The following is a 21,483-nucleotide window of genomic DNA, read 5'->3' on the forward strand; positions in this document are numbered from 1 at the left end:
ACATGTCATTCTGTAGATAAAAAGCCCAGTTGGGCACATGCTGTACTATCCCCCAGTTAGCAAATTATTTTCAAAGAGTCAAATCATCTTATAGATCAATATATATTCAGTAATTAACCCCAATCTCCAACTCCAGGCTCTTGGAGAGCAGAAGCAAATAAGGTTGATATTTGCTTATGCACTTAGTCTGTTTCCTTGCAAATATCATTCCATAAGAAATTGAAGGGGGAAAAGGAGTAGGTCAAAGACAGCATGATGTTATCAAAATAAAAATGGAGAGAAAATCTGCCTTCTTGTTTTAATTCTGCTCCCATCTGCCTTGGTGACCTACAGACACTTCTTTAAGTACAAACAGTTCTCATTTAATAATCTCAATATTCTGTGATATCTCTATCAGAGTAAGTCATTCTGTTTGTTTTCTTACAGGTCTTCCCTTCTAGGAAAACTGTGTCTCAGAGAGAATCTGTTGACTATAATAATCAATTCAAACATTTTCACAAAAAATAACCCTCTAAGTTTTCTATGGTCACTCCAATAAAGTCACTTACTTTTGGTTCTTTTTCCAGAAGTAACAAGTGAGAGCCACTAACAAAACTGCTGTGAAAGCTCCCACACCTGCACCCACTTTTAGCCAGAAATCAACTGTTTCACAGGTTGATAACTTTTTCTCAGGCAGAGAAATCCCTTTAATGCACCATTTAGGTTCATTCCAGACATATAAGGTTTCCTTTAAAAGAAAATAACAAATAGATAACATGAGAAATGAGGTACAGGAAATAAATGAGGCTTTCTAACTTTTTCTTCAAAGTAGGCATAAAGCATGATTTACCATTGTCTAAAAGAAATTCATGCTACTGTGACATTTTCATTAAACTTAGTGTGAATAAATTGCTTTTTCAATGGATCACATTATTTTTGTAAGAATGATAAGGCAAGACCCAAAGATGGCATGTTCAAATCCAACTGCTACATCTTTAAGTTTAAATAATGAAAGCACCTAAAAAAATAAACTCTGGTGAGCAAATATTTACTTCATATGAAGGGCATTCTGACATGGAAAAATGTGCAAGTGTTTATATGGTTTTATCAAATGTGAAAAACCCAATAAAAATGTCACACTCCTGAAAACTCTGGGTTCAATGGAACCAGGACCAGGGGTCCTCTGCCGGTATCCCCCTGCTTCCAGCAACTCAGCAGCCATGCCCATACACCACCTCTGGCTGGCGCCAGATAATTTCATCATTGGCCAAAATCCAGAGCACACTGTCCTTCTTTCCTGCAAGGGAGCATAACAGAATATATGCCATAATCATGTCATGGGACCTCACACCAGACTGTTTCATTTGGGGCACCCCAAAGGGAGATGGGTGGGACCCCTCCCCATCCCAATGGATCCAGCCCCGGCAACCGAAAACCTCCAGAACTCACCTGCCACCATGCTCATGGCCGCTCTCCACATGATCGGGTCAAGCCTCACTCATGAGTGAATCTATTCCTGGACCCCACAACTGCATTTGTGTTCACATGACAACTCATACCTCAAACCATCCATACTCCAAGAGTACTGCACCACATTTGAGCCCACAAGACTTAATCATTAGGGCTGGAGCAATAGCATAGCAATTTGCTTCGCACGCAGTCAACCTGGGTTTGATTCCCAGCATCCCATATGGTCCCCTGAGCACTGCCAAGAATGATTCCTGAGTGCAGAGCCAGGAGTAACCCCTGAGCATCATCAGGTATGACCCCACACCCCAAAAAAGAGACTCAAACACTAACAACATATTAGTGATCTCTTACAGAAGGGCTTAATGGCCCCTGGGTGAAATACAATCTTCACATTCTTTCCTCTAAGGAAACTTTTTGAGCATTTTCAGCAGTTTTTCATAATAAACAGTACAAAATAAATTATTTCAATGCTGCTTTGGGGCAGGGGTTGGGGTGCGGGATGGAAACATTAAAGATATGGTGTTGGGAAGGTGTAATGTGGTGGGATTGGTGTTCAAATATTAAATGTAATCAAATATTGTGAACTACTGTATAAAATAAAATAATTTTTAAAATATCACACCTAAATGGCAGACTTTTAGGTTGTATTTTTAATTTATTCTGGTTGCACTTTTTATATGACTGAACAGATTTATATGTCTTAGGAGTACAATGCTATCACACCACACCTACCACAAAATTGTCAATATCCCTGCTGGTGGTGCCTAAGCAGGTCATTAGGATGAATCCTTGGATGCTGCCCTGCAAGAGGATGCAGAACCAGGACCCCACTTTTAATTAAGTGGGCAAGCTGAAGCTTGTGAGTCTGATTGATCTGGAAAGGGTTAACAGGTCTTCCTACATTTGCCTTGGTCATACATTAATTCCTGACAGCACAAGAAAAAAGCCCTCCTGCTTATCCCAGACCCCAGGTGTGAGGAGGTCGTGACCTATGGAGCCTAAGTGCATTCCTCCCCGGAGACTGTAGTTATTTGGTTCATGAACATGGCAGGACAATGTATGCTTTGGTCCTTGTGAGATATGCTAAAACAAAATTCAGTTGTTGATGATTTTTCATGCTTTGCTGAATTCTCTGAAGAAGTTTACGATAGGAAAGCAAATAAAATGAGACTACCAAAGGCTTTTCTTCGCCACTGAGCCTGAGCAAGCTAGAGGGTCTTCTCTCTGCGCCTCTGACTGACTGATTTACTTCATGCAACACCTACACCACTGTCCAGAGGAACCTTCCTATCCACTTCATCCCTTCCCCTTGTTAATCCCAGTTCTATCTTCAGAGTCTACTAATTTGTTTTCATTAGACACTGTGCATTCCCTTGCTTTGTTTCTTCTGTACTATGCATATGAGTGAAATCACCTCCTTCTGACTGATTTCACATTACCTGACAGTCTGAAGTTCCATCATGTTGGGGCAAAGGCAGCATTTCATTTTTTTCCTTACAGCTGAGTAGTGTCCCATCTATGTAAATCCCTTTATTAATTTATTGATTGTGTAGCACTTGGGTTATTTCCAGATTTTGCCTATTGCAAAGAGCACTGTGATGAACAATGGTGGGCAATATCTTTTTGAATTAGTGTCTGTGTTCTCAGAATAGATTCTTTGGAGTAGAACTGCCATAGTATGGTAGTTCCATTTTAAATTTTTGAGAAATCTCTAATTTCCTTTTTTCTTCACACTTATCAATACTTCTTGTTTCTGGCCTTTTTGTTATTCTTATTGTTGTTGTTGTTTTGCAACACAACCAGCCTACTCAGTGCTCAGGGTTTTCTCCTGGCTCTATGTGCAGGGATCACTCCTGGCAGGCTCAGGAACCATATGCGATGCTGGGTATTGAACCTGTGTGGTTTTGGGAATTCAATCCAGGCTTTGCTACATGCAAGGCAAGAGCCCTGCTCACTATACTATCAGGCCAGTTTCTGGCCTTTTTTGATATTGACTCTTCTCAGTGGTGTGGCGTGAAAACAGACTGTCTTTTAGCTTTGCATTTCCTAGATAATCAGAGCTCCTCAGTACTCTTTTCATATACATACTAGAAATGTGTATGACTTCTTTGGCTATGTATCTATTCAGCTTCCCCTCCCCCCCTTTTTTTTGCTTTTTGGGTCAAACCTGGTGATGCACAGGGGGTACTCCTGGCTCTGCACTCAGAAATTACCCCTGGTCGTTCTCAGGGGACCATATGAGATGCTAAGAATTGAACTTGGGTCAGCCACATGCAAGGCAAACACCCTACCTGCTGTGCTATCTCTCCAGCCCCAGCTCTTCCCCTTTTTGATCGGCTAATTTGCTTATTGTTGTTGAGTTTATAAGTGCTTTATATATTTTAGGTAGTACCCTTTTGTCGGGCTGGAGTGATAGCACAGCAGTAGGGCATTTGCCTTGCATGCAGCCAACATGACCGACCCGAGTTCGATTCCTCCGCCCATCTTGGAAAGCCTGACAAGCTACCAAGAGTATCTCGCCCACACGGCAGAGCCTGGAAAGCTACCCATGATGTATTCGATATGCCAAACACAGTAACAACAAAGTCTCCAATGGAGACATTACTGGGCCCGCTCGAGCAAATCGATGAACAACGTGAGGACAGTGACAGTGACAGTGACCCTTTTGTCAGATATTAAAGGATCCAATTTAATGGCCATTAATGACAGCCTAGTAAACAGAATGTTAAAATTTCAAAATTTCAAGATTCAAAAATATACTGTAAACCCAGAATTATTTTTTTATATAGGAGTATTGCTATTTATTCAGCCACTGATTATCTAATTGAATTGGGCATGAACTCCACTTTACTTTTTTTTATTTTCATTTTTTATAATTTTATTTATTGAATCACACATTTATTTATTGAATCATACATTTTATTTATTGAATTTGCTTATTGATGTTGAGTTTATAAGTGCTTTATATATTTTAGGTAGTACCTTTTTGTCGGGCTGGAGCGATAGCACAGCGGTAGGGCGTTTGCCTTGCACACAGCCAACATGGCCAACCCGAGTTCGATTCCTCCGCCCCTCTCGGAGAGCCCGGCAAGCTACCGAGAGTATCTTGCCCACACGGCAGAGCCTGGCAAGCTCCCTGTGACGTATTTGATATGCCAAACACAGTAACAAAGTCTCCAATGGAGACGTTACTGGGCCTGCTCGAGCAAATCGAATCACCATGAGAGCAGTGACAAAGCTTTCAGGTTTAAGTCTCGTTCATACAATGAAACACCCATCACTTCACCAGTGCCCATTCTCCACCCCCCAAAACCCCAGTAAACCCCCATCCCCCACACCCCCAACCTGTGGGGGAGATGATTTCCACATTACTCTCTCTCTACTTTGATCACATTCAATATTTTGACACCACACCCACCATTATTAGTTGGTATTTTACCCCAACACTCAGATCTGCTGAAAAGGCAACAGTAGACGATTTCTTTTCTATTGCTGGTTTAGAATAACATATGATGTCGTGTGGCTGCAGTAGTGGGCATGCGATTTTGAAATTCTGAAATTTTAAACTTAAATCTGGAGAGATTTCTGCCAAAAGCCACTGGGTTCTGAGATTTGTTTCTGAGTCTTTGGAAACATGGCCATTAAGTAGCTTGATCAGGAGTCAGAGAGGCTATTTGTGGGCAGCGATTCAGGGTCTCATTGGGGTGGGGAGGAAAGGACTGGATCTACCCCCATCCTGTGAGGCCCCGCATGACTGTCACTGAGGGCCCAAACCTGACTGTCCAGCAGCCTCTGGTAGAGGGCAGCCACCGAGCCACCAAGGGAGAGCAGGCAGAGGGACAGCACCCTTTCCCCCCCCCACCCCGGGGTGACCCAGTGACAATAACCTACTGTGGGGTCCGGAGGCATTTCTGCCAAAAGCCGCTGGGTTTCGAGATTTGTTTCTGAGTCTCTGGGATCTTGGCTGTTAAGCAGTTCAATCAGGAACCAGAAAGGTCATGCCTCCATTTATAAAGCTAAGCCCATGGTGGTTTGTGAGTGTCTCCCACATACCTATCTTTTGGCCATTTACTTTCTTGGTAAACTTTGTCCCAAGTTTTTGGGGTCAAAATAGCAGCAATTTGGGGGTATCTGGAAGTCTGAGGTGCCATCAGGCTGCTGATGCACTCACCTCATAGGTACAGATTGACCTGCTGGCGCACCATACCCCCTAAACTCAGAATTCTTAATTCTTCAATAAACTCTTCAAATTTTGGAAGAAAATAAAAGGCTGTTGGCAAAATGTCTTAGTCATTCTTCAACTATAAACAAAAAGTTTATCCCTTCATTTGGTCACGAGTCATTAGCAAATGAGACAATGGCAATATAGCAACTGAAATATTTATGCCTCCAGCATATAGGGAAATTTTGAAAAAAGAATGAGATAAATTTGATGATAAAGTCCAAGGCATTCCTCTTAATGATAACCTAGTTATGTCTTCAAATCTTTAGTTCTATATGCCATTTCAAAGTAATCTTTATACATACCTCAGGCCTAGAATAATTTTTGATATCCAATTTGATAAGAGCACTTTTATCAGAAGCTGTGCAGCTTTTTAATTTTACATCAAAGATTTGTTGTAATATGTAAACTTAACTTCATACACACCTAGTTTAGAAATACAAAACTGGGAAGTGAATTTTCATTCTTTATAGAGTTTCTCATGGCAGAGTCTGGCAAACTCCCCGTGGCATACCCAATATTCCAAATACCAGTAACAATGAAAGGTCTCATTCTCGTAACTCTGAAAGAGCCTTGAATATGGCACTTTTTAAAAACTCTCAGGGCTAGGACGAAGGAGACGTTACTGGGGCCTGCTCGAGGCAATCGACGAATAACAGGATGGTTGTGATTGTGATAGAGTTTAAAGAGAATAAAAGATGGAGCAGGAAATAGCACAGAAAGACAGTGTAATTATTTTTTAAAATTAGAAAATATCCATAGCAATATTACTCAAACGTTGTGTTCTTTCCTATCATAAAGTTATGGCATCCAAAGTAATCCATTTAGTCTTTAAATTTTTTTTATTTTTTATTTCTTTTTTCAGATTTTGGGCCACAGCTGGCAAAGCTTAGGGGTTATTCTTGGCTCTGCACTCAGGGATCATTCCTGGTGGGGCTCAAGGGGTCATATGGGATGCCAGGGATCCAACCTCAGTTGGCCTCATGCAAAGCAAATGATTCCCTATTCATTGTACTATTATGCAGCCCCAAACTCCACCTTCTTTTTAATGTTATACACAGTGAAGATTATCATTTGTACTCTATGAAACTCATAAAAGACCTACGATTTAAAATATATTATCAGAGATTGCTGGTGACAAAGGCTGCTTATTGCACTGGACCCGGTTTCTGTTTGCCTTGTTTTGGGGCCACACCCAGTTGTGCTCAGGGTTTATTCCTGGCTCTGTTCCCAGGGATCATTCCTGGCAGTACTCGGGGAATCATATATGGTACCAGGGATCAAACTTGAGTCAGCTGTGAAATTAAATCTTACACACTGTACTATCTTGAACCCTGACCTGATTTTAGTTCTGGTAGCTTCTGCAACAAAATCACTGTCACTGTCCTCCCATTGTTCATCGATTTGCTTGAGTAGGCCCAGTAACGTCTCCATTGTGACAGTTATTTCTGTGTTTGGCATATTGAATACGTCACGGGTAGCTTACCAGGATTTCCCGTGCAGGTGAGATACTCTCGGTAGCTTGCCAGGCTCTCTGAGAGGGGCAGAAGAATCAAACTAGGGTTGGGCATGTTGGCTGCGTGCAACTCAGTTGCCCTACCTGCTGTGCTATTGCTCCGGCCCAATACTAAACAAAACATATAAGCATCTTAAAAATTGTATTAATTTTTTTCTAACTGAAGCTAAATCTCATTTGACAAATATTTTCAAAATTAACATCTAACACAAGGGAGTATCTGATTTTGGTGTTCCTCTAATCCAATTTTAATTAAAAGAGGAAAATTATATATTTCAACATATAAAACATATCAAAGGGTTCCAAAAAATATCAATCTTTTCATTTTGCTTTGAGGGGGAGTCACATCTGGCAGTTCTCAGAGACTGTTCCCTGTACAGGGTCTTGGGTCACTTCCGGCAGTGCTCAGGGGAACATGCCGGGCCAGGAATCAAATCTGAACCTCCTGCATGCAAAACATATTCTCAAGTCTTTGAATAACATCTAGGGTCCCAAAGATAATCATCTTAAGACTTAAGCAATTATTTAAGAATAACTACTTTGCAAGTCTTTGTTACCAACATTCTTGTAACATGTTTAAGAGAACCTTATCAATGAATAGTTTGAATGAAATTAAAAAATGAAATTGTTGGAACCTCACTAGTTTAACTTATCATTACCTTCCAGAGGAGAAATACTAAAACTTAAAAAGCATTTCATAAAATATTATTGCACTTAACAAGATTATTGAGCGATATTTGAAGGCCAAAGAAGGGCAAGCAGTTTTCCATTTACTCTTAAAAAATAATAAGATAATATGTTTATCATAGTTTTAGAGAAAAATTAAAGATTTTCCATCAAAAAGTATAAAACATGTTTCTTTATTATTATGACGATTACAAAGAAACTACTTTAGGGCTGACAGTTCAAAGGGACAATACAAAGGAACCACATTGGGACCATGATGGTTCAAAGTTTTGGTTCGTTTTTTTTTTTGGATTTTTTGGGGTCACACCTGGCGATGCACAGGGGTTACTCCTGGCTTTGCACTCAGTAATTACTCCTGGAAATGCTCAGGGGACCATATGGGATGCTTAGAATCAAATCCGTGTCGGCTGCATGCAAGGCAAACACCCTACCTGCTGTAGTATTGCCCCAGCCCTGGTTCAAAGTTTGGAGTGCATGTCTTGCATGCACAAGACTTCAGGTTCCTGGCACCCCTGAACCTGCAAGCACCACTTTTTTTGTGGCCCTCGTGGTCCCAGCAGAATTAGACCTAGTACTCAAAGGTTGCATATTGCTGTCAGTAGCTCTTGGGCCCCCTTAGCACAGATTGGGAGACTATAAAAAATAAGCAGTTGTTTTGAAATAATAAAAATCCTTTTTGTGAACCTAGAATTTTTAATCCGAGATCATTGATGAGTTTATGAGACACATGTTAAAGAGCACTAAATGTATAGCAGTACTATGTCTGCTCCAAACTGCAAGGACTCAACAGGAGACACACTCAAGAAGTTAAATGGAGCACTTTCTAAATGTTTCTTTTTTTTTCCTTTTAGAAAACTTTTGAACAATAATCTCCATAAAATTTCCTCCCAGTTTATGTACCATTTCATCAATTTGTCAGGCGTTGCTTTCCTTACTTTCCTATATCATACAAAAGAGAATTTATTTTATATTGACAACATAATTACCCTTGATTTTAAAATATGAAAATAAGTTTTGTTCCCTGAAGCTTAATTTATGGGTCTATTCCTTAGTGCCTGAGTTTGCATTTCTGGACTAGGTTTGATATTTGTTAAAACAGCTAATTTTCAAGTTTGAAAAATACTGGGGACACTGGTAGAGGGAACACTGGTGATAAAATTGGCATTGTAACATTGTGTGCCCAAAAGTCAACTATGAGTAATTTTGCAAACCACGGTGTGTTATTTTTTTAAAAAATCGGGGCTGGAGCAATAGCACAATGGGTAGGGCATTTGCCTTCCATGCAGCCAACCGGGTTCGATTCACAGCATTCCTGAGCACCGCCAGGAATAATTCCTGAATGCAGAGCCAGAAGTGGTCCCGGTGCATCGCCGGGTGTGACTCAAAAAGAGAAAAAAAATTTAAGAAAAAAAATATCGTTTTAGAGATCAATTCATGGTTTTCACTTAGAGGGGAACATAACTGTTCCCAAAAATGCTGAATGTGGGGGACTGGGTGGAAGCATTTGGTTTTCTTCCCATACTCCTACTTTCTACCTGTCAAGTACAAACACTTTCAAGACCTTCTGGACAGAACATCTTCCTCCCTGGCTGTCTTGACTCAGAGAGTAAAGTTTCCCCACAACTGTATTTTCAGTGACACCATTCTGTTGACAAAGGATCCTTCCCTTACCTGAAATCCTCTCTTACAAGCTCCCTCGATCTCATGGAAGTCATGCTCTGTGCACAGAGGGCAAGCTTCAGCACTCTCCCACAGGAAGAAAAAGGAGCAGCCATCACAGGTGCCTGCTGGGCACTTGCTGAAAGACAAAGTTGAAAAAAAAAACAAAACAACAGCTTTTGTGATAACACATTCAGTTCAGACCAACCAACATTTGAATCTCTACTATATACCTGAAAGCAATATACAAATGCTGAGGACACACATATTTCAAAAGATCTAAAGGAGGAAGCAGAGAGATAGTATTGTGGGTAAGGCACTTGCCTTGCATGCAGATGACCTGGGTTCAATCCTTGAGAGCACATATGCCCCCCCAAACATAGCCAGTGGTGACCCCCAAACATAGGGCCAGAAGTATCCCTAAGCATAGCTGGTTGTGCCCTCCCCACAAAAAAATTTCTCAAAAGAGAAATAACCACCAAGACACACAACTTTGTACCTACTAGGGTGTCTAGAATCAACTGACAGTAACCATGTTTGTGAGCATGCTGAGAAATTGTAAGTGCCACTCACTGCTGATGGGAAAATAAAAGGTGCAACTGCTGTGGAGAAATCTGGCATTTCCTCAGACCACTAAACATGTTATCATATGATCAAGAAATCACACTCCAAGGTAATAATAGCTAAGAGAAATGAAAACATACCTCCTCACAAACACTTGTACATTAATGCTTAAAGTCAAAATATTCATAATAGCCTATAAGTGGAAACAGCCAAATATCCAGTAGATGAATGGATAAACAAATGTGATAGACTCATAGACTATAATATTGCTCGGCCATCAAAATTAATGCTCTAATGAGAAAGAACCTCAGTTCAGTGAAAGCAGCTTAACAACAACAAAAAAAAGTCATGTGTTATTTCCAAGAAAGTACAAAAATAGGGAAAATTAGAAAATAGGTCGGTGGTTGCTGAGGGATAAAAAGAGGACTTGAGCATAGAAAAGTCAGAGCTAAAGTGTACAGGGTTTCTGTTTTTGGTGGTGGGGGGGCATCACACCTAGCAGTGCTCAGGGGTTACCCCTGACTCTGCACTCAGGAATTACTACTATGGTGCTGGGGGAATCATATGGGATGCTGGGGATCAAACCCAGGTCAGCCGCGTGCTACACAAATGCCTTACCTGCTGTACTATGGCTCCAGTCCCCAGGGTTTCTTTTTGAGATGATGAAAAGGTTATAAAACTGACTAGATTGGTGGTGGCACTTATTTATAAATATATTAATAATCATTGACTTGTATCATTTAGTAAGCAGGGTAATTATATGTTATATGAACTAAATATCTATAAAGGCATCTTTATTTTTTATTATATATTATTGAAATAGTTTATAATAGTATTGAAGCTATTGTTTCATAGTGGCAGAGCTACTATACCAGTTTGCCACCAGTACATCAAGAATCTTCTGCCATCATCCCATGGTTCGTTCACCTTCTCTTAGTTCCCAGTTCTATAAATCACATCTCATGATTCCATTAGGGGACTATCTTTGTATTCTTATACTCCGAAAATGAGTAACATCATCTGTTATTCATCATTTACTTTCTGACTCAATTCACACTTAGCAGGAGACCCTCCAATTTCATCGAAATGCAAAGTTATCTTTAAAAAGTTGAAAGGAGGAACTGGAACCTCAGAGTCCAGGGGTTTGACCCCCAGCAATCCATATGTCCCTGTGAACCCAGCAGTGATACTGAGTACAGAGCTAGAAACCCTGAGCAGAGCTGGGCATAACCCAAAAACAAAAACAAAGAAAAAGAAAATGTTTAAAGGACATGGGACAGATAATTTCCAATGTTCTGGGAATGCTAGTTGGTAGAAGTGATACATAAACCTAGTCTAGAATATTTAGTGTGAGTTAGCCAGAATAAGAGGGAAGAAAGAGGGAACTTCTGACAATGGAGTGAAATAGTTGATAAATTGGAAGGAAATTATAAAATCATTATATCAGGATGTTTAGTGCTTGGGGATAAACACTGGGCAAACAGAAGATATAAGCGTGAGGGGAGGCTTCACTAGTTTAGATAAATGTACTTAGGGTCAGAGACATAGCTTACATGGTGCATGGTTCATGGCCTAAGCCCCAGTCCCATCCCCAGCACCTCATGGCCCCAAGTACTTCAGGACAGGAATCAGGAGTAGTGCCTGAGCACCATCAGGTATGGTCCAAAAAAAATTTTTTTAAGATAATGTATTTAGGCAAGATGCTTCAGAGAATGGAATGATCTAGAAAGAAGACAAAAACCCTCAAATGATCTGAAAATGGATGGGTAGGGCATGCTCTCAGGTCAACAAAAAGTGGTACAAATGACTGCAATCCTAGGTTTCCCTGGTCTTCCAAAAATATCCTCTGGGAGGTGGTTAGCTTCATAATGCAGTGATGACTATGGGCTGGAGATATAAGTACTGCATTGCACTCACCACATAAAACCTGAATGGAGATGTTATGAAACTCTGATTTCTGGTGGGTGAGTCTATCCTGACAATCTCTTGACAATTTGTCTTTAAAGATAGACAAACACCACATGGATGAAAAATTAACCAACTATTGTCTACAGAATTCATGATTGAAGCAAGAATAATTCTGGAATGTTTCAAATAGAATGATTGTTTTATTTATGAATCCATTAAAACTAGAAAACTAATGTTCCCTTAATTTGTCTATTTCACTTCTCTGAAATTAACTATGCAAAAACTGGACCTGTCCTAAAAATCTTCTTTTAGACCTTTGCTGGTGATGAATAAAGGTATTTTGAAATAACTAATAGCAGAAAGATAGATACATAATAATAAGCAAAATCACATAAACACCCTTTTGGAAGTTTCAACTTTAAAAGCCTTTGTGATGATACACAGTCCAAAACGGTAGTGCTGTCTATCAGAAAAATAGGTCATACCTGTGCTAGCTACATTTTAAGGTGTCCTTGAATATATGAACCCTAAGAAAGTATCTGTACAAAGTTGATGTATTCTTTTACATATTTATCTTTCCATAGAATCTGTATGCTAATCTAGTAAACATGAGTAGAAATGTAAATAAGGTTGCTTCAGAAAAAGGCTCAGGACTGTCAGAGCAAGAACAATCATGTGTGCTATGCTTTAGACAAAAACTTGTTTCAGGACCTTCTGCTCCCACCATCCCTGATGAGGCTTGTCACTGGCTGATATCACTGGACCTATTCTAAAATGGGAGGCAGAGCCCCTCCCTATCATCCCTCCTACCACCCTCCCTACTTAAATTACATGCTGTTCACTATTGTTCTTCACGGGATTCTGCGAGGGCAGGCAGAGAAGACAGAGACCAATCTCCAATTTAATCCCTCAGTATCTTCCAGGGTGGGTAATTACAAAAATTTACCCAGCACAAGAACACTAGAAAAACAATGGGGAAAATGCCCAGAAACTCACTAAGCTCATAGCAAAAACAGTATCACTGAAGACATAAATGGCACCAACTCAACAAGAAAATGCTCAGTGCCTTTAGAGACACTATGATGAAGATGTTCAGTGAGTACAAAAAAATGATAGCAGAGTCAGCAAAGCTCAAGAAAGTATGAGAGCGGAGATAAAAAAAAAACTACTACATTCAGAAATGAAGAAAATGGCAATTGATATTTTTTAAAAAAAAAAAAAAAGTCAAGAGAAGCTCTGGACAGCAGAAGCTGAGCAAAAGATCAAGGAGCTCCAAGATGAAAAGTAGGAAATAGCAGAAGGTGGAAAATAACCTAAATTTTCAAAAATTGTTATTATGTAAATAATGTATTCTTAAGAACATTATTTACATAATAATGATTTGGCAACCTCAAATCACTCATATGTGGTGTTTAGAATAACTGGATAAGAGAATGCAATGTTTCAAAGGAGGGATGCCCTGATCAACCTTGGCCCCAGAGTATGGGGAAGAGAAGGAAGAGTGGAGGGGAGGGAGAGAGGAGATAGAGGAGAAGCAACAGGGGCCAGGACAGGGAACTAGGGACAATGACAATGTAAAGCAATGATAGAGCCAAATATCCAAACCACAAAGTCAACAACACTGAAATTAAGATACCCAAATTTCAACAACCAAACTTAGAAAGGTGTCTATTAAGAGGGCAGGCTGGTGGGAGACATTTGAGGGTGTGTGTGTGGGTGGGGGCTGCGATACAGGAGGGAGCATTGGTGGAGGTAAGTGGGATCTGTGGTGGGATCGGGGCTGCAATATTGTATACCTAAAACTCAACTGTGATTGGGGCTGCAATATTGTATATCTAAAACTCAACTGTGACTAACTTTGTAAATCATAGTGCTTTGCGCTTTAATTAAAAAAAAAATTGGGGGGAAATAATTATACCCTTTTGACTAGCAAAAATTATTAATATGTTTTAGTGCTGAAATTTCTATTCTCACAATCATTTCCTTGTTTATCTTTTCAAAACACAGACATTTTAAGGCTGGTAATAGACTGTTGAACTATTGAAAATGAAAGAGTAAGTCTTCTACTATAGTTTGAGAAGAAAGAACTCAACAAGTCAGAAAGAAAGGAGGAAATTAACCAAAGTTGCAGAAAGCTCTTAAAAAGAAAATGAGTTATAATTCTAAATGAATTTTCAAAGGACTGTGTCTCATTTCTGTTATTCATCATTATTCAGAATGCCTGAATAATGCCTTCACAGGATAGTTATTAAGGATAAAATGAGAGAACAATTTGGGAAACTTTGAACACAGAAAAAAAATCTACCTAACAATGTACATTACCTTGTGAAAATTGGTAGAACTACAGAAATGGTGGTGGCAGGGGGTTGGTGGGGAGGGGGAGATGGTTAGAAATTTGATGTAGTTAACAAAGCTACACATTATCAAACTACTAAAATGATTCAGTGCATTTCCTGGGTTAACTCCCTTTTTATTTGTACTTCTTTGGGGGAGCAGTGTTTCTAGCAGAGCTCAGGTGGCATGGGGGACCCACTTTGAACTATTCAGCAAGCCAGGCCAACAATTTAATGCAAAATCTGAGGATGCAGACCTCACTTTTCAAAAATACTGCATAAATGCAGTTTAGTTTAGAAACAATTCTTTATTTTCACCCAATAAATTAGGTAAATGTTCATATCCAGGGGCCAGAGAGATGGTGCCTGACTTGCATGCATGTCCTGGTCCAATCCCTGGCACCATGTCCCTGAGCACTGCTGGGAACAACACCCCAAACTGCCAGGAGCAGACCAAAACAAAATAAAAGCAACCCAACAAATTTAAAAAATAAAATGTAGAACACCTAAATTTGATCTTTGTTATAAATTCCAAGTTTCACAGTTTGAATCGGGCCTTCTCTGTGAAGTGATAGAGATGCTGAACTAATAATAGTAGTCAATAAATACTTAGTTTCAGCACTGTTATTTACAATATTCTTAATGGTTGTGATTTCATGCCAACAACCTTCCACCAGAGAATCCACTGCTCTCCACTACTCTTCAGGGTCTCCCCTCTTCAACCCCCCATATCTTCACACACTCCCTATTCCCACCAAGGTAAGCACTTCTGTAGATCAATTCTCAGATTCTGTTGCTTTAGGCCATTAAATCAATAATGTTTAGAAAGTGAAAAATATTTTTTTAAGGCATGGGATGAAAAGTATGCTTTTTCCTTGCAAGAGAACAAAAATGCAAACAACAAACACAATAAGTGCTTTTTTGTCAAATATTTGAAATACTCTTCCCTTGGATTCTGGTGCCATCATCATCTTCATCCCCTTCGCCTAAATGTTTAAAGATCTCTCGAATTTATAATTTCTGGTAGATGTCATCACATAGAAATCAGTCAGAAAGTTCCTAGAGAAGGCATATAATATAGCTGGCAGAGGGAAGAAGTAAGACTAGATGACCTGCTATCCTGAGATTTCTAGGTAGAGAAACTAGGAGAGATTCAAAGGACAAGCAGGCAGCCCTCAGTCGGGTTTTACTTATAAAAGGACAGGCTTTCCAGTGTCCTTCTCATGCCTCTCAAACTACCCCATGAATCAGGATGGTACTGACAATGAACATGAAATCAGATGAATTTTCTAAGGAAGTTATATCTTGTATTCTAAAATTAGATACATTTGCCAAGGGGGAAATGGAGCAGTAAGTTATTAGTGTCCTTTTCAAAATGATGCGTCTTTACCTAAAGCAGGATTGAACTTGATTTATATTATGAATTCATAAAGAAGAATCTTGTTTTCTTGTGAACTATCCTAACACTCAACCTATCATTAATTAGCTGGCAGTTGACAAATTTACATAAAGGTATTTTTTTTTTGCTTAAACTTCAATCAAAATCCACCGTTAAAGCAAACTCATTTATACCGTCAGCATGTTTCTGACCCTATTAGAATTACTTCCAGGAGACTGTGGGGAAAAGGACTTGTCTCATGTGACCTGAATATCTATCATTTGGACTTTGCTGTTGTTGAGCTTTCCTTCATTCCCCCACCCATCCCCCCTGCCACACTGTGGGATTTCTGTTGGTTTCTTTGTCTGCCTGTTCTTGGGGACACAGACCTGCACTCGCCAGGTAATGGCTATGTTCTCTGACCCTGGCTGCTCACTCCCCCCAGCCTTTGACAGCTCCAGTCTCCAAGCTTTGCTGGCGAAGATGATGTGTCCTTGGCAGAAAACCTTTCAGTGTAAGTTCATGAAACGTTGTTGTGTCTTGTTCCAATTTTGTTTGCCCTGAAGCTAGATGTATAAATCACTTACAAAAGAGTTTGAATGTAAGATTTTTTTGACATATAGCTCTTAGATCTGGGTTAGAAAATTCTACAAAATATCTAGCAAAACCTCTAAAAGTTTTTGGCCTGGGTTAATTACTAAATTTGGCATCTGATAAAGACATGAGCAAATGAAATTAGCTGACATTTCCCAATTCTTTTTTATCTAAAGATTCTGTGTCTTTTTTAGTTAAAAATTTTAAAAAACCTGACATTTTGCCATCCTTATTTCTAAATTAATCCTAGAACTATTTTGTGATTTTGTTGTTGTTATTGTTTTTATGGGGTCACACATAACAGTGCTCAGGGTTAACTCCAGGGTCTGTGCTAATGGATCACTCATGACAGTGCTCAGGAAATCATGTGGAGTGCCAGGTACTGAACCTGGGTCAGTTGCATGCAAGGCAAGTGCCCTTCGCAGTACTATCTCCCAGCTCCCCATTTTGAGATCTTGTATACAGTGTCTTTAGATAAGTTACCAGTGACCAAAGTTTATAACTAAAAATTCTATATTCGTTGTTGCTATTTGATCATAATGTATTTTAGTTGTCTTTGCTTTAGTTGGTAGGCTTCCTTTCAGAGGAGGGAGGTTCAGGGGGCAAAGAAACGGGATGCCCAACCTTGCCCAGGGCCCTCAGGGAGCCATTCCTGATGTTCCTTGCCCAATATTCCAGTAGTTCAAAGCTAGCCCTGAGATTCCAAAGACCATCCAGTGGTGCTTAGGATCCTTTAGGTCTCGACCCAGTGATGCTCAGGAAGCCATGTGGGACCAGGACAGAACCTGGGTCAGAAGCAGGCTAGGCATGAGCCTTAACAATATACTATCTCCTGGATCCACTGTGTTCATGAGCCTTCTTATATTTTCTTTTTCTAAGAACACATTCAGTTTTAATTCGTTGCATTATATTACATTTTTAGTTTAACTGTATAAGTATAGATATTTTTTATCCAGCATAAATGTCACAGAGGTAAAAGAGGAACTCATTCAGTCAATCATTATTCTCTAGTTCTTAACAATTTTAAATGGAATTTTATTTTTGACTTTCATAGCAGTTCCCCAAAAGGAACAACTCTCTCAAACAGCAAAGTTATTCCCCAAATAGCAAAGAAAACACAACATTTGTATCCAATAGATTTTCTGACTTTGATAGAGTAAAAATCAGCATTTGAACTCTGTACACCATCAGCTCAGAACAAAGAGATATTCCTTTGGTGAGATGCAATAGTTTTAGAGACTGCATGTTAATGAAGAAGAATTTGAATTTGGAAGGTTTTACAATACAATTTTGGGCTGGAGTGATAGCACAGCGGTAGGGTGTTTGCTTTGCACGCAGCCTACATGGCTGACCCGAGTTCGATTCCTCCACCCCTCTCAGAGAGCCCGGCAAGCTACCGAGAGTATCTCGCCCGCACGGCAAAGCCTGGCAAGCTCCCCGTGACATATTCAATATGCCAAACACAGTAACATCAAGTCTCACGATGGAGACGTTACTGGGCCCGCTCCAGCAAATTGATGAACAACAGGAGGACTGTGACTCTGACTGTGACAATAATATTTTAGACTAAATTAAAAAAAAAATACCCAGGTGGTCAAATACAGCCATGTAAGTTGAGGGAGAGAGGACAATGATTTTCTTCCAGCTCCTAACATTAATAAAGAATATTCTGGGGGCTGGAACAATAGCACAGTGTGTAGGGCGTTTGCCTTGCACGCGGCCAACCAAGGTTCGATTCCCAGCATCCCATATGGTCCCCTGAGCACCACCGGGGGTAATTCCTGAGTGCAGAGCCAGGAGTAGCCCCTATGCATTGCGGGATGTCACCCAAAATGACAAAAAAAGAATATTCTGTTTGTCTTTCCTCCCTGTCCCAATGAGACCCTAAGTTGCCACCCCTGAATGGACTCTCTAGCTCCTGATCAAGCTACTTAACGGCCATGATCCCAGAGACTCAAAAACAAATTTCAAAACACAACAGCTTTTGGCAGAAATGTGTCCGGACCCCACAGAAGGTTACTGTTGCCGGGCCACCCCAGGGGTGAAAGGGTGCTATCCCACCACCTGCTCCCTCTTGGCGGCTCAGTGGCCGCTATCCTCCAGAGGCCATTGGACAGTCAGGTTTGGGCTTGCAGTGACAAGACACGCGGGGCCTCACAGGATGGGTGTGGAGCCGGCCCTTTCCCTTCCACTTCAACAAGATCCCGAGTCACTGCTTACAAAAAGCATCTCTGGCTCCTGATCAAGCTGCTTAATGGCCATGATCCAAGATACTCAGGAACAAATCTCGGAACCCAGTGGCTTTTGGCAGAAATGTATCCAGACCTCTCAGTAGGTTACTGTCGCCAGACCATTCCAGGGGGGAAGGGGTGCTGTCCCTCCACCTGTTCCCCCTAGGCGGCTCGGTGGCCACCATCCACCAGAGGCCATTGGTCAGTCAGTTTTGGGCCCACAGTGATGAGAAACATGGGGCCTCATGAGATGGGTGTGGAGCCGGCCCATTCCTCCCCATCCGAACGAGACCCCAAGTCACTGCCCCTGAATGGCCTCTCTGGTTCCTGATCAAGCTGCTTAATGGCCATGATCCCAGAGAGTCAGAAACAAATCTCAAAATGCAACGGCTTTTGGCAGAAATGCATCCAGACCCCACAATAGGTTACTGCCACCGGGTCATTCCAGGGGAAAGGGTGCTGTCTCTCCGCCTGCTCCCCCTAGGCGGCCTGGTGGCCACCATCCTCCAGAGGCCATTGGACAGTCAGGTTTGGGCCCACAGTGATGAAACACGTGGGGCCTCACAGGATTGGGGTGGAGTCGACCCTTTCCTCCCCATCCCAGTGAGACTTTGAGTTGCCACCCACGAACGGTCTTTCTGGCTCCTGATCAAGCTGCTTAATGGCTGTGATCCAAGAGACTCACAAACAAATCTTCGAACTCAGCAGGTTATGACAGTAATCCCTCTAGATTTAATAGTTAAAATTTCAGAATTTCAATATCAGGCGGCCACTACTGCAGCCATGTGATGTCATATGTTATTCATAACTAGCAATAGAAAATGAATTGTCTACTGTTGCCTTTTCAGCAAATCTAAGTGTTGGGGTAAAATCACAAATAATATGGTAGGTCTGGTGTTAAAATATTGAATCTAATCAAAGTAGAGAGAGAATAATGTGGAAATCATCTCCCCCACAGGTATGGGGAGGGTGTGAGATGGGGGTATACTGGGGTTTTGGGGGTAGAGAATGGGCACTGGTGAAGGTATGGGTGTTTCATTGAATGGCTGAGACTTAAACCCAAAAGCTTTGTAACTGCTCTCATGGTGACAAATAAAATTATAAAAAATGGAAAAAAATACTGTAATACTCTGTTTGAGGAAATATGACTCATTTAGAAGAAGGCCCCAGCAACTTACAGCTCAGCTGAGTTATCTCTCTAGGATAAATGTGATATTTGCTTCCCTTCTTAATGTCCGTATAAGCAAACCTCTGCCTATGAGAAGGGAAATAAATGGGAAAAAAAAAGCAGCATGGTATGAAAAGAACAGACACCATCAGAAAATGCTTCCATCCTGACTCCTCTGCCACTCTCTAGCTTTATAACATGGGCACTCTGAACTTCCTACCTTGCAAACTAGGAGAGTATGACTCCAGAGCTCTAACATGTGGCCTCTGTGATAGCACTATAGCACTGTCCTCCCATTGTTCATCAATTTGCTCAAGTAAGTAAAAAGTAAAGTAAAGGCCCTCCCGTTGATCATCGATTTGCTCGAGCGGGCCCAGTAACGTCTCCATTGGAGACTTTGTTGTTACTGTGTCTGGCATATCGAATACTCTTGGTAGCTTGCCGGGCTCTCCAAGAGGGGCGGAGGAATCGAACTCTGGTCGGCCATGTTGGCTGCGTGCAAGGCAGACGCCCTACCCGCTGTGCTATCGCTCCTGGGAACCAGTAAAGTCTCCATTGTGGGTCTTGTTGTTACTGTTTTTGGCATATTGAATACGCCACAGGGAGCTTGCCAGGCTCTGCTATGTGGGCAGGATACCTTGGTAGCTTGCCCTTGCCAGGTTCTCCAAGAGGGACAGAGGAATGGAACCCAGGTAGGCTGCGTGTAAGGCAAACGCCCTACCCACTATGCTATTTCTCTAGGCATCTCTGGTAGCAGAATAAAACAGATTTCCCTGTTGTTTTCTGTAGGATGACACTGCTTTGTCCTTCCTCCACAAGGAGCTTAGGTTTATCTGGTTACACCCATCACAGTGCTCCTGAGGCATTTCCATTCCATTGTTTATCTGTAAACATTCTTCCCTATGCTCTCCTCCCCAACCAGTTAATCAGCTTTCCCCCTAATCAGACTCTGTTAACTTGTAAGGTTAGATTCCTCAGAAATCTATGATTTTATATGTATGAGTGAAATATTGCCTTTCTCCTCTCCTTATGCCTTGTAATCAGTTTACTTTAAAGCAATGCCCTTTTTGTATAGATACAGGAAGACCGTTAACATCATGCTTTGTAACTTAGGATTTGATTGGCTTTGAATATTATTCACTCCTGGCGTCTGCTTTCTCAACTTAAGCCTCAGTTGCCCTTAGTTCCTAACACCCCAAAAGCAGGGTCCCGATGAGGGACTGAATGGACCCAGGGCAAGCGGTGAGCTACCCTGGCATCGAAATGGGCCAGGCCAAAGTGCCACGATTTTTAACCATAAGTTAAGAGTTTGATCATAGACAAATGCTGTCATGATCCAAAAGTAATGACGAGACTAGGATCCTGCTAGAGGTGGGAAAGACTATCTGGCCTGAGCACTGTAGTCTGAGATCGAGATGGCCCTAGGAGAACAATTCTATAAGTTTAAGATATTTCTTACTGTATCCATACAAAATGATTTGTATTATATATGCTTATATGCTTGTCGACAAGAAGAGGAGAAACACACACATGGGATTCCGCTCTAGGGTGGGTCGTCCTGCTGAGAGAGGATCTGTCCTAGGAGCGGCTTTCCCTGAGGGAAAGAATTCTACTCCTATTGATTACGACCAACTATACCTATGCGTAATTGTTCCCCCAATCCCTCATCCAGAGAGATATCACGAGACTGTAGAATGGGCAAGGGGAGCCAGAGGCAGAGAAGGGAGACTGGTGTGATTGGAATAAACTGCGACTAAGACCAACCAGCCTGGCC

General features: G+C 41.1%; 1 protein-coding gene across 1 annotated transcript in view; it reads right to left on the reverse strand.

Moving 5' to 3' along the window:
- The window catches only part of ELAPOR2 (endosome-lysosome associated apoptosis and autophagy regulator family member 2), a 214,685-nt gene that overhangs the window by 11,108 nt on the left and 182,094 nt on the right, over nt 1–21,483 (reverse strand). Inside the window, exons 19-20 of the mRNA XM_056117955.1 lie at nt 9,546–9,672; nt 549–727 (exon numbers count right to left, since the gene is read on the reverse strand). Of these exons, the coding sequence (XP_055973930.1) occupies nt 549–727; nt 9,546–9,672 (306 nt within the window). The remainder of the gene's footprint in view (nt 1–548; nt 728–9,545; nt 9,673–21,483) is intronic.

This window comes from Sorex fumeus, unplaced genomic scaffold (assembly GCF_029834395.1).
Source record: "Sorex fumeus unplaced genomic scaffold, SorFum_2.1 ptg000037l, whole genome shotgun sequence".
NCBI classification, from domain to species: Eukaryota; Metazoa; Chordata; class Mammalia; order Eulipotyphla; family Soricidae; genus Sorex; species Sorex fumeus.